At 54.6% G+C, this 26,826-nt stretch overlaps 1 protein-coding gene and 1 long non-coding RNA gene across 2 annotated transcripts; one reads left to right on the top strand and one right to left on the bottom strand.

Annotated features, from left to right (window-relative positions):
• Positions 1-14,307: 14,307 nt before the first annotated feature.
• On the top strand, positions 14,308-17,832 carry LOC306669908. Its single transcript, XR_013766239.1, has 4 exons — positions 14,308-14,430; positions 17,130-17,267; positions 17,554-17,658; positions 17,741-17,832. It is a non-coding gene; the product is annotated as an uncharacterized lncRNA (long non-coding RNA).
• Positions 17,833-17,889: 57 nt separating this feature from the next.
• MSX1 (msh homeobox 1) lies at positions 17,890-22,042 on the bottom strand. The gene is made up of 2 exons (XM_079154096.1): positions 21,342-22,042; positions 17,890-19,051 (listed from the first exon to the last, which is right to left on the bottom strand). The coding sequence occupies exons 1-2, from the start codon at positions 21,808-21,810 to the stop codon at positions 18,609-18,611; spliced, it is 912 nt and encodes a 303-aa protein (XP_079010222.1). The 5' UTR covers positions 21,811-22,042; the 3' UTR covers positions 17,890-18,608.
• Between the last annotated feature and the right edge of the window lie 4,784 nt (positions 22,043-26,826).

Below are 26,826 nucleotides of genomic sequence, written 5' to 3'. Positions count from 1 at the left end.
TGCAGCTTCTCCGTGGCACCTGGGCTCCTCCATGTCTTCACGGCCAGCAGAGACACATCTTCCAATTCCACCTCCATCGCTGCTTCGCTTTTCTGCCTCTACCTCTCAGCCTCCCTTTGAGGGGGTCAGATTGGGCCAACCCAGGACATCTGGGATGGCTAATGTATATTGTTTTAAGATGCTAAATCTGTAGGATATTGTTATAAGCAAAAAACTAGCACTGTCTGTGTAGAGGCTCCTGAATCTAAGACACAGTTACATCCCCAAGGACCATCGTCAATTGAAAATGGTGTGAGTCAGAAACGCGTGCAACCCACCCGACATACCACCACAGCCCAGAGCTACACACCAGAGGCCACTGCTGACGGGGGCTGCAGGCCACTGCCATGCCGTGAGCGGGAGGGGGAGGGGGCAGGAATCACAGCCCTGTGTGCCATTAGCTGGGGAAAGATCAAAATTCAAAATTCCAAGCATAGTCTCTACGAAATGCATATGAACTTTTGCAACTTTGTAAGATAAAATACTGGGCTTGGGCTGTGGCTCAGTGGCAAAGTGCTTGCTGGCATGTGTGAGGCACTGGGTTTGAGCCTTAGCACCACATCAAAATAAAATAAAACAAAGGCACTCTGTCCACCTATAAGACAAAATACTGTAAGTAGACCTTCAGAAGTGGGGACTGTCCCTATTTGTCAGGTTCTCCAGAGAAACAGAACAAGCAGGGTATACACAGGTACAAAATAAGGATCAGCTCATGGGGTTATGGGGCTGAGTCCCACAATATGCTGTCTACAAGCCGGAGACCCAGAGAAGCCCATGGTGTAGTTCAGTCTGCACTAGAGCCCAGAACCAGAGGCACTGACGGGGTGACTTCCGGTCCGAGGCCAAAGGCGAGGAGCTGAAAGGGGTCATCTTGCTGCAAGTCCGCGAGTCCACCCGCCTCAGGCTCCAATTCCTGATGTCCTTCCTGGCGCAGAAGCCAAGGTGCTCTTCCTCCACTCAGCGGATTGGCAGGTGCCCAGCCACACTGGTGAGGGCAGAGCTCCTTGGCTCAGTGTGAGTCCTGTGCTTTTCTCTTCTAGGAACAGCTGCTCCCCCACAGAAACACTGTTCCGCCAGCTCACCGTGAGCTCCAGTCAAGTCGACACAGAATCAGCCATCGTGTTCCCTCAAGTCCTTAACGTGACCACCTGTGCAAGTTCCCTTTGCACATAAGGCGATGTCATTAGAGATTCTGGGGACTAGGATGTGGGGGGCACTCTTCACCCACCGACAGTACCACCCTGCTGCCCGAGCCACCACGTGTTCATCTATTCTAGAATGCCCACTGCGTGCTTGGCACTGTGCTGATCATCACGGGAGAGCTCGGCTTCTGCCCTCTAGTGGGTGAGAGAAGGGGCATCTGAATTGCGAAGAGAAAGCTCCAAGGTGGTGTCTCTGCAGCATCTACTGCGTTGGCTTGCCACTGCTGCTTAACGCACCACAAACTCAGTCGTCAACATCGGCCAGATGTCCTCCTCGTTGTGTGCGTCGGAGGTCCAGCAGGGGTCTGCTAGACTGGACTCCAGGGCCAGCCAGGCTGTCCTGCTCTCTGCCTTGCTCCCTCTCCAGCTTCTTCAGGCCGCCCGTGCTCCCGGGCTCCAGATCGGCCCCATCTTCAGCAGCAGGTTTGAGTCAAAAGTTGACGTGCTGCCATCTCCCCCGCTCTCTTCTGCCTCCCTTTTCCACTTACAGGAACCCTCGATAATCCACAACTTGATCTCCTTGTCTCAGAGGCAGCAGGTGAGCAGCCGGAATCCACCCCCGACTGTTTCCTTCTGCCACTATTCTGGGGCCACTACGCGCCACACCCAGGGCCAGTGTTTTGAAAGTATCATCCTCATGTAGGACAGAAGAGGCTGGACACCCAAGGAATTTTCAGGAAGCAGCTTTATTGACTACAGGGTGCAGAGGGGCTATCACATAAAACTTTCTCTGGACTCCAAGTGTGGAAATGGAACTTTACACCCAGTAGTGAGCAGGGGGACAGGGGGGATGGAGGTCAGAGGTTTTACAAGTTTTATCACAAAAGCAGATATAACATCATAAAGTGCATGCCTGTAATCCCAGCAGCTCAGGAGGCTGAGGCCGGAAGATCTCGAGTTCAAAGCCAGCCTCGGTAAGTATGAAGCGCTAAGCAACTCCATGAGACCCTGTCTCTAAATAAAGTACAAACTAGGACTGGGGATGTGACTCAGTGGCCGAGTGTCCGTGAGTTGAATCCCCGGTACCAAAAAAAAAAAAAAAAAAAAAAGAATATCATCAAGTCTGTGGCCAAACTTGCCTTTTGCAGACAGAATGATTAAGTGCTCACAAAAAATAGGAAGTACCAACCCACATTGAGTTTTTGTGGAAATTTTTGCTGATATTCTGGTATAAAGCTTTCTGACAAGAAGAGGAAGTTCTATGTTACAAACATGGTGGGTGTTTCTGCTTAATTATGGTAAAGGTCTTCTGGGTGGGGGTCTCTGGTCTGCTTCAACCCCCCTAGTCCTCAGAACGGGCAGTAAGTGAGCACTCAGGCAGGAAGCCGATGGAGAGGCACTTGCGGACCTCCCGGAGACACGCAGCTTGTGGGCATATTGGAGACAGTGTGGCCCTCAAGTCCACTCTCACCGACTGGCACCTCCTGCCTCCAGGGAAATGCCCTCCGGGTGCCAGCCCTGTGGTATGTGTTCTATAAATGGTGATAAACAGCCAGTTTCCTCTACATAAAGAGACTCTTAAAGTTCAAGTCCTCAACAAAGAAAGAATTTCCACTGAGGAATGGGGTGGTTCCCACCGAGCCCCAGTACTCTCTGTTTCCTGGACCTCGAGCTGCTGGCTGCCGCGACCACAATCCACCTCCCTGGCCTCAGGGAGGCTGAAAGGAGCAGGGCCCCTTCCTTAGACATCCTGGACAACTGCAGTAAGGACCAGCTGCTGAGCACACCCTGAAACCAGCCCAGGAGAGGGCAAAACCACCCCTGGGATGGTGAGACGAAATAATCACAAAGAGGGAGGGCCCGGTGGTAGAAGGACCAGACGCCCGAGGGCAGGCCGGAAGATGGGCAGCGTCTGGTCCTAAGCAGGAAGCTGCAGTTTTGCTGTGCTCAGTGAAACTGCGAATCTGGGCCAGAATTGCTGTGACCACAACGAGGATCTGGAGACAGACGCCCACCGTGCCTGCCGCCCCTGGCTCCCCGGCACAACTCTGAGCAACTTGTTTGAAGGGCAGGTTGTTAGCTGCTCAGATCTCCCCTGGGTTTCCAGTCTCTTTGCTGCGGCTCCCCTTTAATATCCTGCAGCACGGTTGAAAATGACTCAAAGTTTCTATCAAGATGTTTTTTTTCCCCTAAAGACCAACAGATTGCAAAAGGGAAAGAAATGTGGAGAGTAACTGAAGCGTCACCTTAGAGGACTGCTCCACCCCGGCTGCTGAAGTCCACCCAGCCAGACCCCCGCTTTGCCTTCGGGAACCCCGTGCAGGTAGGCTCGCCCCCGCCCCAGGGCTCAGGGAACAAAGCCTGGCAGGGTGATGCACAGGTGACCCTGAGGCGGCTATGGGAAAACACCACTTCTGCTAAGTCCTTTTTGATAAGAGACACACACAGACCAGAAAGGAGACACAGCACATTCCTGGAACTCACAGTCGCTCCCCACAAGGGCACAAGGAGGAGCACTTTCTACAGAGTGGGAAACCGAGGCTCTGGAGATGAGGCCGCTCTCCAGTCCACACAGCAGGCCGCGGAGCCACAGTTTGACTAAGCCTTTTGGACTGCAGAAATCACAGTGCCTCCCTACGACAAAAGAAAAACAAATAAATAAGTGCACACAACGTTTTTGGCCTGGCTACCCTGAAGCCTTCTCAAGTCACCACTTAATATTCAAATGTGCAGAATTTCCACACTGGAGAATAAAAAGTCCAAAGATTTTTCCCTAGAAGGCCTCGGAGCTTAATTTCTCACAAATGGCCCCAAGGATGGAAAAAGTCTCCCAAATTGAGATTGGCAGGAGAGTGGGGCCCATTTCGTCTGAGTTTCTTCTCTCCTTTCTTGGCACCAGTAGGTTCAGCTTGCGCCAATGGAAAATTCCCAAGTGCCAAGCTGTTCTCAGATAATCTGCATGAAAAAAAAAAAAAAAAAAAAAAAAAAAAAAAAAAAACCAGGGAGGGGGGAGAGAAAAAAGAAAAAGAAGGAAAAAAGAAATCCTTTCCTTTTAAGAGAGGTTAGGGCGGGGCTCCAGCCAAAACATATTTTTTTCAGATTCCTGACATCCTTTTCTTGTGAATCAGGATGTTCACACCCGGCCTCAGCCTGTAATGGCTTCAGTCTGCCATTGAGACCAGCACTGGGCTGTACCAAGCCTGAATCTGGGGTCAAGAGGGCCCCAGGCCCAGAGAGTCAGACCTTGGGCAGGCCTGGGCATGAAAGAGCCATGGATACGACAGAGAAAACCAGGGAAGGGTCCCCACAGATCACTAGAAAACAAAATCTGGTAAACAGCACTTAATCATAGACAAAGCCTTTTTGACCCTATCTCTTGCAATCTCACATTGACAGTAACACTAGTAGATCCATTTGCCCAACGTTAACAGCGAGTGGAGTGTCTGAGGACCCGTCAGCAGGCGACTTCATCCTGACAATAGAATCAAGCACTGAAAGTGCCCGAGGCCAGTGGAGTGGAGTGCTGTCCAGGGAGTGCTGTCCAGGGAGTGTGGGAGCGCACGAGACGGGAACTGGGTGTTTATTTGGTGTTGATGTGTTTATAAGGCACGTTCCTGCCCGTTATCACGTTTAAACTACCCAAACTTGCAAGGTGCTGATACTGTGTTACGCCTGTAGTCAGGGCACAGTAGAGAAGAGGACCTGAGGCTCAGAGACGGTCAGGAGCCAAGGTCCCACGGGGCAGTCCAGAAGCCAGACATGACCTTCCCACGTCAAGATCCCCCGTCTGCACAACACAGCCTCCTCACAGGCAGAGCACAGATGGCTGGCTGGCTCCATGTCCTGCCACACATGTGCCCAGAGCCCTTTAGGGGGTGGTGGCCAGAACCAAGACAGAGATGTGAGGAACTGACCAGAAGACCCTGCAAGCTGACCTCTGGTATGAGGGGCTGGTTGAGGGGTCCTGTCTTGGTTTTGGCTTAGCACAGCCTGTTCCCTTCCTTCCCTTCTTCCACTGGCTCCTTCTGTCCTTCGTAGCAACGGGCATTCTGTTCCTCCAGTGTTGGCAGATGTGGAAGAGGCACAAGGAATTTTTTTATTAAAATGGGTTGATTTTCTTCTGTCTCATTTTTATCTAGTGGCTCTAATGTGGGATTTGGTCACATTGCCTGAACCCACACATGGAGCCAGCATGATGCATTCCCAGGCTCAGAGGTACACATTACATGCATGCCTGTAATCCCAGCAGCTCGGGAGGCTGAGGCCAGAGGTTCGTGAGTTCAAAGCCAGCCTCAGCAACAGTGAGGCGCTAAGCAATTCAGTGAGACCTTGTCTCTAAATAAAATACAAAAAAGGGCTGGGGATGTGGCTCAGTGGTTGAGTGCTCCTGAGTTCAATCCCTGGTACCCCTGCAAAATAATAATAATAATAATAATAATAATAATAATAATAATAATAATAATAATAATGGAAGCAGGAATTTGGAGTCAGGAGACCCGCCTCCTCTTGGGCTTATGTTCCAGGCTCCCTGTCATTTACTTGCTGCGATGCCCTTTGGGGTGATCACTACCTTAGTGCCTGTTAGTTGCCTGGCTCATATCCATGGAGCACTTGTTCAACTTTCTTGTGCAAAAATCACCAGCCTTTAGAGGAATATCTCTTGACACAAAAGAGGGCAGTAAAAGCCACAAAAGGAGCTCAAAGAAGAGGTGCAAGGCAGTAACTGGGGGAAAAATTAAATCTACAATTCCAAGTCTTGGAGGGAGAAAACATGGCATGTGGGCAGTAAGATCAGGATGCCATGAAAGGGGACGTCCAGAGAAGGTGGAAGAGCACATAAGAGTCAGTTACCAGTACGGGAGCCAACATGCAGGCAGCAAGGAAAAGACAAGAGACAGAGTGGAAGAAATCTCCTAGAATAGAACACAGGAAAAAAGAGGTTTTGAAAGATTTTTTTAAAACTTAAAGGATCAATCTAAGTAGCCTAAGATCCAAATAACAAGACGTGATAAGAATTCTGAAACAATAAATGATCAAATGAGCCACCCAGGGTACCCACAACTGACGGCTGTGAGTTTCCAGATTGAAAGGATTCATGTGGGTCCAGCATGAACAGTAAAGAAGAACCAAGCCAAGGTAACGATGTCAAGACTCCTGAGCTACAGGAATAAGGAAGAGACCCCAAAATCCTGCAGAGAGGAGAATAAGAATCTGAAGGACATCTGTCTACCAAGAGCGGGAAGTCAGATTACAGGGAGATGAACTGTTCTGAGGATGGAAGACCTACAATTCTACTCGAGCTGACTGTGAACCAAGCAAATGGAAGGCACAGAACCCAACGAATTGGGGATTCAGCCCAGGGGAGAAGCATAAGAGACTCTTGTGATGATGGAGAAGGGAAATTCAGCGCTGACACCTGTGCAGTGTCTAGAGGGCTACCAGCGGTGAGAAGGCAATGCTCTCCAGGAGAAATGATGCCAAGAAAAAATGGAACTAGGAGAGGAGACTGCCTGGCATGGTGCAAACTTGCCAGGATATTTCTCCATTTCTGAGGGAGTAAGGAGATTAATTAATGACAGGCAAGTAAGAAACTAAATAAAACATAAGGGCAACTGTTAACTCCAGGAAAAACAAAAGGTTATATAAGACAGGAAGTGTAATTAAAGTTAGCACATTATGTGGCATGACTGTGGACACTGTTTACATGGTCATAATAGTCAACCCTGAATACTGACTTAACAAAAAAATGAGATTTTAATTAGAATGGTGAGAGAATAATTAGAGGAAGCAATGTAAGAGTAAATCTTCATCTTTGTAGTAGGAAATCCACCAACAAAATTTACCAGAAAAATCAAGGATTTTCTATGTAGAGATGTTATTAGGAAAAGGTGAGAAAATGCCAGAAGACATAATTACAAGTTGAAATTTTACATCTGGAGAGAAGAGTTGGGGTGGTCAGAGGTGGGGTAGGGGTTGCTCTTTTTCACTAGAACCATTACTTTCAAAACTATGTATGATTTCTTTAATTTCAAAAAAATATAAATGAACTTTACAAACAACTTTTAAAAACTGATAACCTCTAGGGAGAAGAGTGGAAAATATGCTTTATACTTTTCTTTCTTTTTCTTTTTCTTTCTTTCTTTCTTTTTTTTTTTTTTTTTTTTTTTTGGTGCTGCAGATTGAACACAGGGTCTCACACATTCTAAGCACAGGCTTTTACCACAGAGCTACAACACTATCCCTGTATGCTGTATTTTTTAAACACAGTGGACATATGTGTTTAAATATGGTTTGCATCAAAACAAAACTAATTTTTAATGGTTAAGAAAAACTGTCTAACTTGAACCCGGGACTCTGACCATCACTGGGGACAGGGCTGGCATCTAGGGACAGCAGAGAAGCAATGTGGATCAGCAGGATATGGAGGACTTTGACCAAAAGAGAGAGGGGGAGGGAATTCCCAGCTGGGAAAAGACATGGAATATTTGGCCCAAAACAAAAAACCCACACAAAGATTTTGGTTTGAAGCTTCGGAAAACATTTGTTTTTGTTCCTCATAAAAAAAGTGGATGACGAACGGAATTATTTGAAATGAGATTTTAACAAGAAAAAAACTCATAACATTTCATTAGCGTTCTCTTACCAGCCCCTTATGAACAAGGCTGAGGGCTGACTTTACAAGGCTCCGCTTCTTTATGTTCTCTAGTGAAAGCCATCAACACCAGGCAAGGGCTTGAGTTTGCTTGTTGTTTGCATTTTTTTTTTTTTTTAACATTCTTTCTTTTTCCTTTAAGCGTTTTACTCCGTGTTTTATTTATTTATTTTTTTGCAGCCACTTTCCAGAGTGTTTCTGAAGTGCATTTACTCTATTTAATGGCTCTTGAAGCAAACGTAGGCCCTGGGGTGAGCGCCCCAGGAGAGCCTGGGCCTGAGAGTTGCATAGAACCTAATCTGAATTCCAGGTCTGGTTCTCAAGCAGGCACCCACCCTGAAAGCCAGTATTCCCTGAAAAACAGCCTTGGGACCCCCCCTTCCCAGGGCTGTTGGTGTGAATATTAAATTTAGGAACAGGCATGATGAATTCAGTCGGTGCTCAGCAACCAGAAGTGGCTCTTCCTTTCCCCCAACTGAATACAGAAGAGCACTCAGGTGCTGAGGTGGAAATAGCTTCTACCATACTTGCATCCAAACTGGATTTCCTGCCTTTGCCCGCATTTTGAGCACTTCCTGGAAATCTTTGTCCATAATTATCTCACGGACTCGGAGTAGAACCTGGTGAAAGCTGATGCTTCAGAGCTGCGTGCCTGCGATCTGGCCTAGGGACAGCAGCAGAGCAGGGTCTGCTCTGTCTCATTCCTTGAGGTTCCAGCTCTCCCAAGTTGTGGGACACGAGGCGTCCGTCAGCCGTGGTGCCGAAGGCAGATCCGGGGAAAAGCAGCACGGCCCATAAATTCGATCAGAGCGGATCGTTAGTTCAGGATCCCAACGTCCAGCTCTGATTCCGGCCTGCTCTTCCCTGTGCAGCCTTGGGCAAATTGTCCAACCTTTCTGATGGCTTCCTCATCTGGCAAAAGGAAACTCATTTGTGCTGGGTCCACCTCACTGACCTGTGGAGAGACTCCATGGGAGATCAGCCGAGGATACATCTAAAGTCTCTTTCCCCCACGGCCCCCCCACCCTTGCTTTTCTGCTTCCACCTGGCAGATGTCAGGTCCCCAGACTTACCCTCTCAGCACCCAGAGGCAGTGGGCAGCCACGGGGCCTCGGTTACTTCACCAGTAACACGGGCACATTGCCTGGTAGAGGACAATGATTAGGGAAAGGAGGTCTGTCCTTTGGTTTGAAAGCAGATGTGCCCTTCAGCTAGACGGAGCATCACCAAAGCACGTTCTGTCTCATGAGTCGGCAGGTCACTGAGCGGGGGCACTGTGCATTGCTGGCCCCTTGTCCTGGAATTCCATCTTTCTATCCAAATGTCAAGTCCCCTCTTTGGGGACTGTCACATCATCCTGTTTATCTGTTGGTGGCAACACTTCCCCTCCTGGTGTCAGCGTTTTTGCTTTTGTGAGTTGCTGGGGGAAGGGTCACTGTCACAGACCAGCACTATCCTCAGCTCCTCCTAGCATGCCTGTGCCCTAGCTGTCACCAAATCAATCAGTGTCCTGGAGCCAGGAAGCTATCTTATGCCTTTTAACCTAAGAAATCACGTGAATCACAGTGAAAGCAAGTTGCAGGTAAAGAAATTTGGGAGTGGTGGTTGAGAGAAGAGTGAGGAAAGGACCTCCTAAGGCCCTTCATCCCAAGCAGCCACCCCAGCCACCACCTGGGATTCAGGGCTCACCTTCCGGAAATGGGGACACAGTGTAGGCACCACTCTGAATCCAGAGCTCAGGGGTGCACCTGCCAACTCCCCACCGGCAAAACCAGAGGACTGTATCATACTAGGAAGTCCCTATGCTGGGCCCTGCCCACCCAGGCCAGAGGAGACTGATTTACCACCGGAGTCGCTCCGGATTTTAACCGAGGGGAGGCCTGGCTTCTCCAAGGAGTGTTTTACGAGCAGAAGCTCTGCAAGAGGGCCAGCAAGGTGCCTCCTTGAGTCCCTGCCAGCATCATGGCACTGAAATCTCCATCTCGGCCCCACTTTTTGAAGTTCTCCTTGGAAGCCTCCCATGGCAGTAGGGAAAACCCAGTGCAGTCTCTGGAGGTCACTGCTTGGTGACTTTGGGCATGTTGCTTGACGTCGCTGGACCACTGTCGACCTGTCCCTGAAGGGGAATGAACTGAACATCTCCCCATTAGAGGTGATGGTGTGGATTAAGTGAGATAAGGCCTCTGGGGCTCCTGGCACAGGCAGGCTCAGAGCAAGCCCTCACTGGAGGCTGCAGCGATGGACGTTCCACACAAGGCATCCTGGGAGCTGGCATTTTCATTTTTAATGAAAATTTTAAAGCTTTATCAGCCCAGTCTGTCCTCAGTAGCTCATGGAAGATGGTGAGGGACAGATGTAACCAGGGCAAAAACTGAAGCATGGAAGAACCTCGGGTGCTGGGAGAGGCAGGGGGGCCTGGCAGAGATGGAAGACCCGGAGACTGAGCTTCCAGGTCACCCTGTGACATGGGCACAGTAACTACCCCAAGGAAGCCGAGCGAAGAATCATTCAGAGAATTAGGCAGGCGCCTTCCTCCCCGGATACCCAGGTGCCCTGGGCCCCGGCTTGCCTTCCCGAGTTGGCCCACCCAGCCGCAGCCCTGAGCAAGTGCCTTCCCGCCTCTGGGCCCGGGTTGCTCACGGGGTCGCCCGATGGCCATCATAATCCTGTTACTCGGCCCTTGTGAGGGTTAAATGGCAACGTGCAAGCCGAGCGTTTGGCGATTCCCTCGATCCTCTCGCTGCACGGGCACCAGGCCTCGCTCTTCCTAGCTGGCGACATGCGAGGACGGGAGCTCCCAGAGCGCACGTCTGGCGGACCGGACCGCACAGTGGGCGAACAGCTGGGCGCGGGGAGCCGGCAGGGTGTCAGAGGGAGGGGCCCGCGAGCCAGTCGGGAGCTGCGGTTGACCGGCGTCCGCGGCAGACTCCGCCCGCATCTGAGGCCCAGCCCGCAAAGCGATCCGAGGCTCCAGGGCGCGTGCTGGGGGCCCAGGCGGGGCGCAGGATCTTGGAGCCGGAGCTCAGGTGAGACCTTCACTCTGAGAGACTGGGAGGGCCTCCGGGACTCCTTCCGGACCTTGCTGGGGACACAGCAAAAGAGGGGTTTTCTGAGGGAAAGACCTCTCCAGCGGCCACCGGCCCGGAACGTGGGGCCCAGGGTCCCTTCCAGGCGCAGGCAACTCTCCCCTCCCAGGACCCACAAAAGACAAAGTGGACCCACGGCCCCTCCTCCAAACGCCGGAGGCCAGTGCCGGCCCTTTCCCTTTCAGTGCTGCCCTCTCTGTGGGAGAGTTCTGCTCTTGGCTCCTCTTCGAACTCCCTTTCCTCTTCATCCTTAGGTCTCAGCTCACAAGTCCCCAGCAGAGAGGCCCCGACCTTGACCACTCTGCCCAAACACGCCCTTACTGTCCTGGGCCCGCTGACTCTCCTGTGAGTGTGCTGGTCTATCCAACGCCTCAAAGGAATGAATGAAAAAATACGGAATCGCAGTGAGGGATTCTGGCTCTGCTCAGACTTTCTGCATGACCTTGACCAGATCGCATGACCCCTTGCAGCCTCAGTTTCTCATCTGTAAACCAGGATGGAGGATGTTGTCCCACTGGTGACAATGGCCTATCTCCCAGATGACACTCAGAAGGACTTCACCTGAGCCCAGTGTGGATTCTGCCAAGTGCAGAAACATCCCGGTCCTGGGCAGCACGGCTCCCTGAATGCCCGGTGGGCAGTGGATGCGCTTCTGCATTCACACCGGCATTAGTGGTGAGGCTGGTGGCACGCATGAAGGGCGTCTTAGATCCCTGAGTGCCTATGGCAAGCCACCTGCCCTCTGTGCCCTGTTCTCCTCACCTGCGGCTTTGGGAGATTGAAAGAGGTGTCTTAGTTCTGGGTTCAGCGTGGCACAGAGCCAAGGCCTTCCGTCCTTCCTGACCTGGCCCAGAGGTGCGAACACCCACATCCCTGGCCTCAAACTGCCCTCCCGCACACCGTGGAGGATGGGCTCACAGAGATGTTGTACAGAGTACCCTTCCACCCAACCTGCCAGTGGAGTGGCCACCCTGCCCCTGTGGCCCTGAGCGGCAAGTTCTCAACCTCTGCTTCCTCTGCCCCTACCTGGGCAGCTCCCATTCCAGGAAAGAGCAGCTCAGAGAGTCTGGGCACCTCCCAGCAGAGGCTGCCTCGGGGTAGAAGCTCCGCTGGGCCCTCACTGGCTGGCGACCTTGCCTGAGCTCCTCAACTGTCTCGGTGCTCTCCTCTGTGGAGTGGGGATAACAGTGGTGCCAGCGCTCCTGGCCGGGAGAATGCGTTGCTGTGATTGGCATGGTGACATTAGCAAGAATTCCACCTCCAAAGACCTACCGAAGTACCATCAGGAACAGCTGCGACCACCCTCCCATGACCCCACAAACTGCGACGCCCGTGGAGCCCCTGTGGCTTCCAGGCTGGCAGACCCCAGGGGACTCGTGGTTGTGCCCATCTGAGAGACGGAGGCCGAGTCTCAGGAAACTGAGCCGTAGGGGAGCACCCAGAGATCACAGCCTGCCCGAACACGGGCTTCCAGTTTGTGCGGCCTGGACGCACGGTTTCTCTGGAGAAAGTTCCCCCGCCTCGAAGCCCCCAGCCTCCGGCGAGCCGAGGGGACACCATCCAGAGAAAACGGGGGTATCTTTTAAAAAGTAGCATCATCGGAGAGGCGGCGGCGCAAAACGCGAGTCCCGCCCGCGCTCCAGGCAGCCCGAGCAGTGGCAGAAACTCCAGGTGGGGGAGCCGGGAAGGTGGCGGGGACGGGTCGCGCGGATCGCGCTCCCTTTGGGTAAACGCGGCAAAGGCCCTCAGCCCTCTCGGGTCGGTGCACACTCAGCCGCACAGACCGCCGCCAGGGTCGCCGCGGGGTCCTTCAACGCCTGCTCAGGCGCGGGCAGACGCAGCCCTGCGGCTCAGATCCTGCCGCGCTCTCTTCTCCCGAAACCTGGACCCGCAAAGTCCGGGATGGGAGGCTGCTGTCCCGCGGAGATTAAGATCGCGGGACCCACAACCCTTCCTTTCCTCATCCCCCACCCCGGCTCCATCAGACCCCTAACTGAGGGCAGGCCTTTGGATTCGCTTTTAACCATCACCCAGCAGCGGGTCTTTACTGCACCGTGGGTCCAGGGCGCTAAACCCTGAGAGGCGGGCATTAGGGTCTGGAAGAGGCACAGAGACTTACTAGGTAGAGGTCACCACACAGAGCAGGGTAAACCTGAATTTGAGCCCTCGGTCTCAGTGTTGGCCCTCCTGGCATGGAGGGAGTCTCTTTGGGAGTCTCCTGGGAAGTTTTGAAATGGGCTTGAAAGTATTCATAATCAGCATTTATTACAGGAAGTGCCAAACATCTCACCAAGCATTTCACAGGAAATAGGAAAACATCTTTATAATTCCACACTTTATATGTGGGGAAAGTGGGGCTCAGAGAAGTTAAGTAACTTGTCCAAAGCCACACAGCTAATAAATGCCAAAACCCTGAAGATTCTAACTCCAGGCAGCCAATACAACGGTGGGCTGCTGGCTGCCGTGGCAGCACTACTTTCCAGCTTGAGGGCTGGACAGGCATTTCAGATCTTGGACCAGGTTCCCCAGGAGCCTAAGCAGGACATCAGCTCTGATTCTGGGAAGGAAGACATCCTGAGACCCTCTGCATTGGTCGAAGCTGTGCAGGAGGCCCACCTGGTGCCACCCAGCTGGGAGAGAGGAGGGCTTTACTTGGAAGAGGGCTTCCAACTTCCCCTCAGGCAATCCTAGGATCGGATCGTCCCAGCAAAAGTTCTGTGTGACTGAGCCCACATAGATGTGTGTCTGGGAGCTTGGCTCCCCCTCCTATCACACGCACCCTCCGGCAGCAGGGATGGGGCTGCCTCCGCTGAGCTTGCAAGGAGCACTTGGAGTCTGGGGGGAGTCTTTGCATCTCATGAAAGGAGGTTTATTTCTCTCCTTCTGTGTCCATCTCTGAGTGTCCCTCCACCTATCCCCAAGGCTATATGCATCTCTCTCATTGTCACCAGGCCTTAGATCGCAGAACTCCTGGGAGGTGACCTTGATGGGGTAATGTTTGTCTCCACACACTAGGGATGTGTAAGTTAAAATGTGTGTATCGATTGTGGGTGTTGTGTGTGTGATTGCGTGTCATTTGGGGGGTGTATTGGTATGTGTTGGCTTGTGGACGTGTGTTGGCTGTGTGTATACGGGTTGTGTGTGTAGTTGGTGATGTGTGCTGATTTTATGTGATGTGTGTTGGGACATGTGTGTTGGCTGCACGTGTTGCACGTATTGGTTGTGCGTGTGTGTGGTGCGGGGTGCGTGGTCGATGATGTGTGCATGCGCTGTGGGCTCTGTCTGTCGTGGAGGGAGTCCGGCGTGGGACACACGGGACTAGGAGCAGCAGGGCGGTGCGCGCAGGGCTCGGCCGCGCGGCGGCGCTGTGAAGCGAGGGTCCCGGGCCGCGGGCGTGGTGCGCGCCGCCGAGTGGGAGCTGTCGAGCAGAGCTGGGGGAATCCGGCGAGCGTGGGCCGGGGGCTTGGGGTGCCCTGGAGAGTGGGCATTCCTCGTGGCGGCTGGGGACGAGGTGCTGCCCGGGGCGCCGGGGGACTGTGTGGCGGTGCGAGCGGCTGGGAGGGCGGGACGGAGCCAGGGAGACCGCGCGGCCCCGGGGGCCCGGCCAGGCCGGCGCCAGCCGCCGAGTTGAAAGGCGGCCGCGGCCTCTCCTCGCCGCTTCCCATTGCGCCCCCGAGGCTCCGGGCGGGGCGCAGGCTAGGGCCGGGCTGGGCTCACCTCGGGGTCTCGGGGTCTCGGGTCACTAAAGGGGGCACAGCGGCGGGATGGCGCTGGAGGCCCCCGCCTCGAGAGCGACGGTTTTCATTAGGCCTCCTGCGCGATCTGTGCGGTCATCCGCAGGGCCAGCGAGCGGAGAAGGAGCCCTCAAACAAGGCGCTCTTCACTCCTGCTCTCCAGCCCCACCCCAGCCTCCCGGGCGTCTAGGCCCAGCGCTGGGACGCCCCAGGTCCCCTGAGGCCCCCTAACCTCGCCCCTGCCCGGGCCTCCACCCACGGGCCGCTCTAGTCTTGCCAGCGCGGTCGGAAGCTGAGTTTGCAGATTGAGGCTGGGTCTCTTCCCCAACGAAACGCAGATGCCGGCGGACAGCGGGCGGGCAGGGCAGGTGAGAGACCTCCCTCTCCCTACTCAAAGGACATCGCTTGCTTGGTCAGGACTCCAAGGAGTTAAATTCACAACTAAGGCCCAGACCCCTGGTTGCAGACTTTCCAACACTAGGAGACACTCAACTAGAGGGACCTGGGCAATGGGGGTAAGCGTGGATCTCCAGTGCAGTCTGTGTTGGAATCCCTGCTCTATCCCTCAATTAACTGCGTGACCTTGAGAAAAACCGCGTCTCTGGGCCGCAGTCCTCCCGGCTGTAAAAATCTCCTAGGTCTGATGGGAGTCGCGGAGCCAGCGGCGTGCACCGAACTGTAGCACACAGTAGGCGCCTTCTCCAGCACAGCTCCCCAGAGCGGTACGTGGCGACTCCGCGAGCGGTGGCTCCGAAGTCCCTTGCCAGAGCAATAAATTGATCGGTGCGGGACCCGGGAAGGCCCAGCCCACTCTACCCTGGCTTGATAACGGAATTTGGATGACCGAGTGGGTGAGGAGCTCCCGGGACACTGCCGCGGATTCCCGCCGCACCCGGCTGAACAGGGCTCAGGATCTTCATCCCACACCAACGTGCCGCTTGAATCCAGGAACATTTATTGAGCACCTTCTGTGTGCACACCCTATCGAGGAAGGGACTTCGGAAACGAAAACAGGGAACAAAGAAAGGACTAGACGAAAGGGAATAAAAATGGGAAAACGAATAGGCCCAGAAGTGGAGGGAAACCCCGACCCAAAGCCCGCAGCCACAGGCGGAATAGCGCGCGGGCCGGGGTCCCGGGCCCAGGGCCCCTTCCACCCGGCGGAGCGCAGGGGGCGGGGAGGCGCGCCCGCCTCGCCTGCAGCTACCGCCTCTCTGGAGCCGGCGCGCGTCTGCAGAGCGCGAACCGTTGCTCATTACGGCAATTATGTCGCTCTAAATTTGCCTAGACCCTAAATTGCTAAACTCGGGGGAGCCGGAACGCCCCTGAGCCTGGGACGGGGGAGACCCTTGATCCACTCCTGCCATTCCCCCATCCCGGATGAGCGGAAAAGGCCCAGGGAAGACCCAAGGCCCCGAGCTGAGAAAACTCAGATCCACCCGGTATTCCCTGGGAGCCTTCCCATGCGGGGGCTCCTTGACACTAACTCCAAACCCTGGGATGGGGAATACCAGGAGGTATTCCCCTGGTGAATTCCCTAGTGAATACCTCACCTGGGGTGGGGAGTCCCAGGCCCATTGGTCAGGTGAGCAAACCTATGCAGAGATGGCATGCTCTTGCCAAGGTCAAGCTATCAGTAAGTGGCAGGCAGGCTGGAACCACATCAGACCCCATGGGCTTGTCTGACTTCACAGGTCCCCAGTGGTGTCCTGGGGGTCAGGGTGTACTACACACCATCACCCCAGGCGCTGCTTAAATCATAGAGGCAAGCAGGAAAGGGGGAACCTTTGCAGTGTGGGCCAGATGAGGGGGGCGGGGGCAACTTCCACACTGCTTTAACAGGCCATGTGCAGCTGGGGCAGGAGTCACAGATCTTAGGTGTGAGGTCTCACTCTTGGGGATGGGGACGCCCAGATCCCTTGTCCCAGCAGTGCTGTAAGACTGCCAAAGGCCAAGGCACAGGGTCTCCCTAGACTGTCTGGTGTGGAACTGAGAGAGTGCTGTGACAAGTTCAGATTATAAACCCAGCCCAAGGGACAGGACCTTAGCTCAAGCTACAAGGGGTCAAAGGCAGGGAACCCCAAAGTTGTCCAGAGACAGGTAGAACCCATTCAGGCTGAAGGGCTACCCTGACCTTCCATGAATTCCAGGCCAACCTGAGCCCCTGGGGCTAGAAAAGCACAATGCGCCCTAGACTCTTTCTCTATCTGTAGAAATGATAGCCCCTTCCCAAGTCCAAGTCCTAGTTACCCTTGGTCTATTGGAGGACCCTCTTAGGGCCGAGGCAGAGGTTGTCTCAGGCTTCCTGTGTGAAGTTTGGACACACAGGCCACTACCAGGCAGTCTGGGGAAAGAGGGGTGAGCAGATTTGAGGAGAGGTGAGAACTTATCAGGTGGCCCCCAACAGGAAAGAGAACAGAGAGGTGTGGGGAACTTAATAGGCTCCATTTATTAAGGGGTTGTTTTCTGTCTTCAGCATCCTTGCTGAATTCTTCCCAGAAGGCTAAACTTGGCACGTGTGCAAACATATTCACCTTTGGAAGCCTGAAATTGACTTACTAGAGAGAAGAAAAACCAAATTTGGGAAGCAGGGCCCCGCAAAGCAGTAACCAAGGTGAGAGCGTGTGGTGGCCTTGGGTTTTCTTTGAAGCTCGTTGTAGTTGTGTTGTATGTGTGTTTGTGCATTATAAGGGGTCGTGAAAGGGTGGGAAGGCACTCATATTCTGGCGGCTCAAAATTGGTTCCACAGTCTACACAGTCATTCGGAGAAGCAAAGCAATCGCTTCCATCCCCCCTACCCGCCCTCTTGTGGGAAAAACAGGTTTGTGGGGGGTGGGAATTGTCTGGATTAGCTGTCTACAGTCATCAAACCATTTGAGCGATTCACTTTGTTTTCACAGACAGGTTAAAAGGGGAGGAAAAAAGAAAGAGTCGGTTATGGGTCGCCTGAGCAAGTGTCGATTTCAGCTTAAAGTGAATTGGAAAATTGAGCCTAATTATCCTAGGTAATTGCTTCAATTCTCCACTTGACTTTGCTAATGCAGATCTGTCCTGTGTATTCTGAAGATACTCTCGCTGTCTCCACAGATCCTCTTGTTGCCTTTGAAACGTGCTGGAATAAAACTATCATCAAACTGAAAAGCAATTGTCTATGTGAAGAGACAAGAAAGTGAAAGACAAGAAGTAATATTAAAATACAGGACTAAAATAGCAAACAGATTATTTCTTGTAGCTTAAAATTAATTTATTTAACAAATATAGCTATAATATAAATGATAATAAAATTTCAAATATACAGTATATTACATAGTACACAGAATCCCTTCCAAAGGGAGGCTTGAGAGCCACGAGAATGTACTGTTAAATAGAAACAGACTTTTTTAAAATTTTACAATCTTTTTCTGGCACTGGTAAGAGAAAAGTCCCTTCAACCTACCTTTGAAATGCATCTGTATGCCCTGCCCCCCAAAGCAACGTTTGGCTGTTGAAGCTCTTAAGGTTTCCAGTGGAGGGAACTGGGGTCCATCTCCCGGCAGGCTCTTCTTTCTCTCAAACTGTTCTTATTTCTAGAATCCTCCAACACTAATTTCTCTGTGCTCTTCCTGCCTGATGTCAGGACAGGAAGCAGCTCTGCAGGAGTGGTGGCCTCTACTCCTAAGTCTGCTGGAGACCTTGGGCAAATCTCTGCCTCTCCGACCTTGGTTTCCTCATCTATGACTCCAGGGTGTAGGTCTAGATTCTGGAAGAGAAGTAAGGACCCTTCCAGCCACTTTTTTGGAGGGGATCAGACATCAGACAGTGAACTCAGGGAGAAACCAGGGAAAACAGGAGCAGTGTGGGGTTAAAGGGAAGGGGCCAGGTGGTGCAGAGCAGGGGAGCCTGGCAGGACTCCTGCTGCTTGTAGAAGAGGGGCTGGAGGAATCGGCTGGTACCACAGGTGGGTCCCTGGGGCCACCTATGTCAGGTGGTACATGCTGTAGCCCACATGAGCCGTGTAGAGTCCCACAGGTGCCACTGGCAGCGCAGCACGCTGGAAGGGGCCAGAGGCACTGTAGAGTGAGGCTCCCGCTGCGGCTGCCACTGCGGCAGGACCGCCAAGAGGGAAAGAAAGGCCGAAGGCAGCGGGCGGCAGCATGGGTTTGGCTGCCATCTTCAGCTTCTCCAGCTCTGCTTCCTGCAGTCTCTTGGCCTTGGCGCGGCGGTTCTGGAACCAGATCTTCACCTGCGTCTCGGTGAGGCTGAGCGAACTGGAGAACTCGGCGCGCTCTGCGATGGACAGGTACTGCTTCTGGCGGAACTTGCGCTCGAGCGCCAGCAGCTGTGCGGTGGTGAAGGGCGTCCGCGGCTTTCGGTTGGTCTTGTGCTTTCGCAGGGTGCAGGCCGGTGGGCTCAGCCGCCCTAGGGTGCGGTAGGAGAAATAGGCAGGGGGTTAAGAGAGCGGCGCTGGAACCTCATCAGCCCCTAAAGTTGTAATAATTGTCAGCAGCAATGTTAGCTACTGACTTCCGCCACTGCCCGGGTACTGAGCACTAGGGCAGGTACTTGAAAAGGTTTTGTCGAATCCCATTGCAACCCGCAGGCAAGCAGTTCTTGTCCACCTTTTTCAAATGAGTAAACTAAGATTCCAGATGAAAGAAACTCACGTTCAAGGCTGATGCCCTGTTCAAGGCCAGAACAGAGCTGAGCAGCGCTGGAGCCACCTTTATGCTCAGGGGCAGCTTAGGAAGCCATTCTTAGCAGGGCCTGCTCCCATGCCAAGCACAGAAGGAAGGAGGTATTAATACAGATGGTGGCATGTGCAGAAAGAGGCCCTGTACCCAGCCCAAGGTCACATTGAGTTTCATGAGCTGGCCAAGCATTTATCTGTGCCTATTAAGTGCTCAACTCTGGGCTAGGCCAAAGTGTGGCATAGAATCCAGATCTCCAAACTCCACTCTTCCCTGGAACAGCATGTTCCTATAGGGCTCCTGGGGCAGGACTCCGAAAACCAAAGGTGGAGAAAGCCAGCCACCACAGAGATCACACTGTGGCCAGCTAAGTTTGTAAAGAGTCACATGGAGCAGTGAAGAAGCCTCTTCATATCAACCGGGTTCCTTCAGACCGTCTCGGTTTTCTCTTGGGCCTCTCCCTCCACCTGTGGGGCCTTTGCCCTGGAACACGCCTCAAACTGTATGGGTAAAGGGATGCAGGGCCCATGACTTGTGGCTCAGTTTGCAAAGACCAGTGGTGCCCACCTATCCTTTTTTTTGGCTTCCAAATACACCTCAAGGATGGGCAGAAAGGCACAGCCATGGCAGAGGTCAGGAACTGGCGGAAGTGTGCCCAGGACACGGGCCCTGCTCAGCACTCACTACCGCCTTATAAAGCGCACACGAATCATTTCCAGGAAAATGGGGATCGCCTCGCCCTTGGGGTCCCAGGATCCAAGGCCCTAAGCCAAATTCTCAAGTCTTGGGGAGGATGCTTTTCCTACGCAGCAGGTTTCCTTGCCAAAAATGAATTAAAATCGAGGATGTTTTACCATGCGGGTTTTGCCTGACCTAGCATTGTTTTCCCGCTTTAAACACACACACACACACACACACACACACACACACACAAACACAAAGATCTTTTGGGTTCTCAGGCCACTAGGATGTGAGTCAAACGAAATCTCGAGTTAACATTCCCCTTCTTCCCCGCTCCAGGCCTCTGCGGAAAAAACGGTTGGCCCCTGGCTTGCTTTCCGCCACCGCCGGGCTGCGCGAGAGGCGGGCGCCGAGGGAAATTCAGTCTCTTCGGCAGCGACAGCCCAGCACTAGGCTACCTTCTCTGGCCATTAGGCCCAGGGAGGGGCTGGCTTTTCAAAGACGTTTAATCCCCAGATAAAAATCATTCCTCAGCATCACGCCATTGAATTCGCGCTGCTATTATGCCGCGCAAAATAATCGGAGGAAACGAGGAAAACTTGGGAATTTCCCGTGCTCCTGAAATATCTCCGAGACTGTTCACTGGGCAAAGAAGCCGGGGCCGTGTGGATCACCCGGTCGGCGACGCGCGAGCGCCCGGCAGGATGGAGGGGTCTCCTTCCCCCAACTGCCCTGGTGCCCCTCCACTGGAAACTTAGTGCCCCCTCCCCTCAATCTTCCATCCGCTCGAAGCACCAAGCATTTGCCTCTAAATTGACGGGGAGGAAGGAAGGAGTTTTGTAAGAACTTCGGAACCTCTGGGCCTAGAGGACTTTCTATGAGCGGCGGCCGGCTTCCACCACGAGAAAGTGAAACTCGCGCACGGGCTCAGGATGTCCGCGCCACGCCGACCCGTCCCCTGGGGTCAAGAGAAGTATCTGAGTTTCGGGTCAGATGGGACAGCAGGGACTCGCGGGGTCGTTGGTGGAGGCAGGGAAAGAGGGTGCCCGGGGAACAGCGTCCTACAAGCGAACTGTGGCCGCAGCGTCCCCGCGCCGAGGCAAAGAGCCCGCGAAAACGGACCGCGAACTGGGCCGCAGCCAGTTCGCTGCGAACTGGGTGGGAGTGGGAAGAGGCTCAAAACCCGGCCTCCCCGCCGACGCCTCCGCAGCTCGGCCTCCAGGTACCCAGCGGCAGGTACGAAGACGCCCGAGACAAGCAGGCGCCGGCGCGCGGCCTGGCGCCCAGGGTCCCACACCCTCCCCGCGCCCTCCCTGGCCGCCTGAGTTCTGGCTACTCACTGGCTGGGGGCGGGGAGAAGCGAGGACTCTGCATCCACGGGGTCCTCTCGGGCTTCTCGGGGCTCTCGGCCTTGACCAGAGCATCCTCTGGCAGCTTGAGAAGTCCTCCCACGGAGAAATGGCCCAGCAGCCGCGGCGAGGAGGGCGCGTCGGGAGCGCCTAGAGGGCCGGGCCGGGCGCCCAGGGGCTGTACCGGGCCACCCGCCGCCTGCGCGCCCTCCGAGGCCGCCAGTGCGCTCTCCTTGGCCCCAGGCTTCCTGTGGTCGGCCATGAGTGCCTCCACGCTGAAGGGCAGGAGCGAAGGGGACACTTTGGGCTTGGCCCCCTCCTCATCTGCGCCCATCGCGGCCGCCGTGGCCGCGGCAGCTGTGGGGGCCTGGCCCGCGCCTGCCCCCGCCGGCTTGCCGAAGGCAGAGTCCTCCACTTTGACACTGAGTGGCAAAGAAGTCATATCAGCAGCCGGGGCCATGCAGAGCCGGGCCCCCCCTCCTGCCGTAGCACCAGCCAGCCGCCAGGCATGGGCTTCGGGCGGGCCGGGAGCGCGGCGGGCCTCTGGGAGCGCCCGGGGCCCTAGCCGGGCGGGCCCTCCCGCGCGCGCCTCTCGCCGCCCCCAAGAGAGCCAGCTCTGGCGCGCTGGGCCTGGCTCCCCGCTGCCGCCGCCGCCGCGCCGCGCAGGCCGCGTTCCCGGGCGCACTCGCCGGCTCCGGGTCCGGCCGCTGTTCCCCAGAGAACTTGTTAATAAGGCGAGGCCAGCGCGGCGGCGGCCAATCAGCGCGTGAGGGGGCGGGCCCGGAGCGACCCATTGGGCCGCGCTCCTGGGGACAAGCCCCAAGGCGCGCCGGGCCTGGGGGCGCGCGGGGCAGGGCTCCGCCGGACCCGGAGGGCAAAGGAGGGGAGGGCGCCGGGGTGACTTCCCTGTGCCCTAAAGCCGTAGCGGCATCTGTCCCTCCGGGTACCCGGGGTCCCTGTCGTACCGTGTTCCTGGGGCCTGCCCTGGTCACTTTTCTTCTGCCCTCTCCGGCCCTTCCTGCCCTTATCGCCCCCGTCTACTCCTCCTGTTCCTCTACTTTCCTAGTTTCTCTCCCTGCCGCTGCTCCCGCTGTTCTCTTCAGGCTGTTGCGGCTTCCGCACCCCACCCCGCTCTCTGCCGTCCTTCTCTATCACCGTCATCTGAGTTGAGTTCATTTCTAACAAATTCCTTTTTCATTTGAAAAAAAAAATCGCATTTGTCTTAGTAGAAAGACATAATACTCATTTCTTTTTTAAAACGCAATTCGTGTTCTTCTTTCAAAACTTTACCTCGGGACAAAAGCCGGTCTTCGTCTCTACCTAAAAGCTGGGCTGAAGTTTGCCAAAGGAAGCCGGTTCCTGGCGGCTCTATGGCTGTAAGAGTACAAAACATTATTCGAAATACAGAATCGGTTTCATGCGATGTGTATTTTTCCTGCTCTGAGCATCTCTCCCGAGGGTTACACCTATACTAGCGACTGGCTGCCGAAAGGAGTCCCTGTATCCTTTTGAGAGAAATTTATTGAAATAAACCCAGCAGAAACGTCAGCAAAACACAAATCTGGCCTTAACATGACCTCAGACAGTGCTCTCGTGGAAACAATAACACGTCCCTATCTCTGGGTCGCTGATCTCTGAGGGGAGAGGCACATTTGGGGGAGGGGGCCAAGAGAAAGAGAACGGTTCCTGGAGGTGGGTCTTCCGTGCTAAGCTCGAGAACTTTGACCAGTTTCGGAGGAAACGTGATTTTACTTCTGTTTAAAAAAATGAGTTGAGATGTGATCTTAAAAGTCAGATCTACTCAATCTGGGGTCGGGGTCCGGCGGGTTTTTGTGCCACCTCTTTTATGGCCTCTTATCCCCGGGCCCAGGCTGGCGGCTCCCGGGGAGCTAGCAGAGGTGATTGGCGGCTCACCGGGACCGGCCATTGATGACTGCAGGGTTCTAATCTCCAGGAAACACAAGGGGCTGCCGTGGCCATTTAGGGGTAATTATCCGAGCGCGGAGGGACAGCGAATTCCCTCGCCTTTTAACTGGACGCAATAAAAGCTGTAGATTAGGGGCGTCCAGATTAAGGGAAATGAATTACTAGAGCAGGAACTTTATTACCCGGACGGCGTCCGGGGTCTGGCAGGAGGGGTCGGGCTGCGGACGCCAGTGAGCTCCTCAGCCTCACAGGCCCCGGAGATATGTGAGGGCCTGGGCGGGTTCTGGAATACTCGCCTTCTGGTGAAATTTACGCCGCCTCTCCGCGTTTCTTAAGGATCCAAGAAGCAATTTGGGCACTGGTCAGGGCTGGGGCCTTTAGATTGCTTGGGGCCCGGCTGGTCGCGCGTTGCTCTGGGGCCCCCCAAGGTTTGCCCGAATATACTCGGATAGAAGGCGGTACTACCCCCTTTTAAAGCTGAGAGAGCCGAAGACCAGCACAGCTGTGGGGCGAACCCCTTGTGCGCAGCCCAGCAGAGGCGCGAACTTCTGTCCCGAACAGTTCTAATTAAACTGTCGCCGGATCAACAACCCGCTCTGCATCTTAGCCAGAATCTCAGTCTGAACTCGGGTTAAAGGGAGAGAGGAACAGACACCCAAGTGCTTTTTAGGACAACGTTTTAAAAGCGATGAGAGTATGTCTCGGTCCGGGCCCTCTTCCCCCAAATCAAAATGTTTGACTCCCAGGTCACAGCAAGAATCTGATAAAACTAAGATCTCTCCGCGGAACTGTGCACATTAGCAAAAACACATTGCACGCAACTGTGCCGACGACTTCCGGGGCTCTGGACCCACTTGGGCTCCTTTAGGGTCCAGGGGGGCTCGAACCTGAGAGTGGAGCTCAGGACTCGGAGCGGGATCCAAGGAACTCCCGGCGGTCGCGGGCGACCCGAGCAGCGAGGCCACGGCCGGCCGGGGGGCCGAGCGGCCTGAGAAGGGCCGCATCGCTAATTGTGGGGATAAACAATCTGTCACGATCCTTCAGCGCGCCTAATAGGCAGACGAGGATGTTGTTTTTAGGCGCCAGCGGCGGCCGGATCAAAGGCTGCAGCCGGCGCAGGGGCCCTTGAAGTCGCGCCCCCGCCTCCAGGGAGCAACAGCCTGTGCCCGCAGCCTAGGACCCTGCAGCCCGCCGCTCGGTTTCCCGAGCTCAGTTGCGAACCCCAACGCATCTTCTTTTTAGTTTCCATGTGCATTCGTGTCTGCTGTCGTTGGGAGCGGCGGGCTAGCCGAATGCCAGCGTCGCAAGGCCGGGGAGTGCGTCTGCGTCTGCGGATGCAAGGGTGCCGAGCACAAAGCGCCGGGCTCTTGCGTTTATCTGCCACTGGACTGGGAAGGAAAGGTGCCCGATGCCCGTAGACTCGGGAAGGGAGTTAGAGAAAAGAAATAAAGTGTGTTGTTGGTTCCTGCCGAAGGAAAGGCACGAGTTTGGGAGCAGAGAGAGCGAGCATTCTTTGAGTTAATTTTTGTCTGGGCCCTTACTGATTTCCCGGTTGGTGGGTTCAGCGAGCTGACAGGCCGGGGGGTGGGGGCTGCGCCTGTTATCTCGCCGCCAGCACTAACCCGAGGCGCTTCTACCTCGGCATTTCTTCGGGGCGGCCGCTGCAGCCGAGAAAGCCGGGCTGTAATTCATGCCTGGCAAGGGCAGGGCTGGCCCGCAGCAGATAAAGCTCTGGGGCTGGCGCGCTGTGTGCATCCTCGCCGGCTGCCCTCCCCTCCCCCTCGCCCCGACGCCCCTCGTCCTCCTGCAACCTAAGGCACTCCCGCCCCCCAACAAAGCGCCTCTGGAATTCGGATTCTAAAGACAGTTTGTCCTGCGTCCGCTTTCTAAGCAACTAAGCTGGTGTGCCCACCACCGCGGCTTGTTCTAAGGGTGCAACGGGCGGGGGCAGAATAATGCTGTTCCTAGATATTTTTACCCCGTGGGCAACGATTAACTTTTAGAGGGACCTTCGTCTTACAGCTGTCACTAGCTAAGTATTGTCCTACGGACTGGAAGAGCCTGCGGGCTGGCCCTTCACTTTGGCGAAGGTGTGCCTCCGTCGGTTCTCTCTCTCTCTCTCTCTCTCTCTCTCTCTCTCTCTCTCTCTGTTTATGCCCCCTTCCCCCTTTTCCAATGCATTTTGTGGCCTCCGCCCAGGAATCCCGCGTGCATTTTTTAAAATGTGTAGCTCAGTGGGATCCCCCGGCAATTAGCGAGCCCCAAACAGTCCTCTTTAATAGAATGAATGTGCTATGAAAACCGATTACCCGGAACGATTTATTTTGGTGGGAATTCACCAATCGCCAGGAGGGCGGCAAAGGGGGAGAAAGAAAAGGTATTTTGTCCCGGCTGGGGGTGGGGGCTGACGGGCAGGCGGACAGCGTCGTCAGGGGATCTCCCAACCTGCAGAGCGGCCCTCCCGACCTCACCATCTCATCTTTTGGCCTCTGTCGCCTAGGAGTGAGGCGCTGGGAACCGTGTTTAAGAAACTCCCTGCGAGTTCCTCACTCGGGGAAGATTTCGCTGCTTTCCAGAGAAGAACCCCCGAAGAGCAGACCACTCCGGAGTCTTCAGCTGCAGCGGATTCCGAGCAGAACACTGTGCCCCGGGAGCTGGGTGGAACTTGTGCCTTTGAAGCGTTTGAGTACCTTCCTCCATGCGACGTCAACATAAAAACTATTCATACAAACTGCTTTTTTCTCGCAAATGCCTCCGCTGAGCCGGCCCAACTTGTGCGGCGGGACTAAGGGCAGAGCGGGGGATTTCTGCGCGGCTTCGGCCCTTTCCCCACCCCCACTAGCCTGCTTCCCCTCTCGCTCAGGCCAAGCTTCCTTGTGTCTTTAAATTCGGGAGGGGGCCAGGGGGGTCAGGATCCGCGGAAGAGAGAACCCCCTTTCAAATGGCCCAAATTAATGTGATCGCGACATGACGGTGCACTTGGGGAAGATGAAAGCGGAGGCCGGCCGGCTCCTCCTAGAGCTCTATAATTATAGATAATATATCCCATTTCAAAGCAATTAGACCAATCAGGCGTAACGAACCACTTTGCTGCCGACGAATAACAAAGACGCAGGGTTATTTAAGCCTGGAGATGTCAGGCGGACCCCCAGGCTCCAGGCTGACTAAACCTCTTCCATCCTGGCTCTGCGGCCCCCAGCTGAGGAAGGCTCCTGGGCTCCCCGCGGGCCCTGCCAGCCCTCGGAGCGCCCCGTCTCAATTCCAGCAGGGGCCTGGGAGTTCAGGGGGTGGAGGGAAAGGGAGAAAGAACTGACTTTTCCTAAGAAGTTGAGTTGTCAGGCCTGTCTGAGGTTTCACGAATTTTATCTGATTCAATCCTCTCCACTCTGGGAGAATAGGTACTAGTATTGACCACCCGCAACCCTCATGGAAGAACTGAGTCACAGAGGTTGCGCATCCTGCTCAGGGTCACACTGCTAGTTACTGGTGGTTGGCAGGGTGGATCTGAGTCATCAGAATCCACTCTTTCAGCTCCTAGAAGCAGTCTCAA

This window comes from Sciurus vulgaris, assembly GCF_902686455.1.
Source record: "Sciurus vulgaris genome assembly, chromosome: 9".
In the NCBI taxonomy this organism is placed as follows: domain Eukaryota; kingdom Metazoa; phylum Chordata; class Mammalia; order Rodentia; family Sciuridae; genus Sciurus; species Sciurus vulgaris.
This window is presented reverse-complemented; position numbering and strand designations above follow the sequence as displayed.

Bases quoted from the DNA above. Each gene is read 5' to 3' on its own strand.
- MSX1 (XM_079154096.1), bottom strand. From the start codon at position 21,810: ATGGCCCCGGCTGCTGATATGACTTCTTTGCCACTCAGTGTCAAAGTG. The intron at 19,052-21,341 runs GTGAGTAGCCAG...ACCGCACCCTAG, and splicing joins CTTCTCCCCGCCCCCAGCCA to GGCGGCTGAGCCCACCGGCC.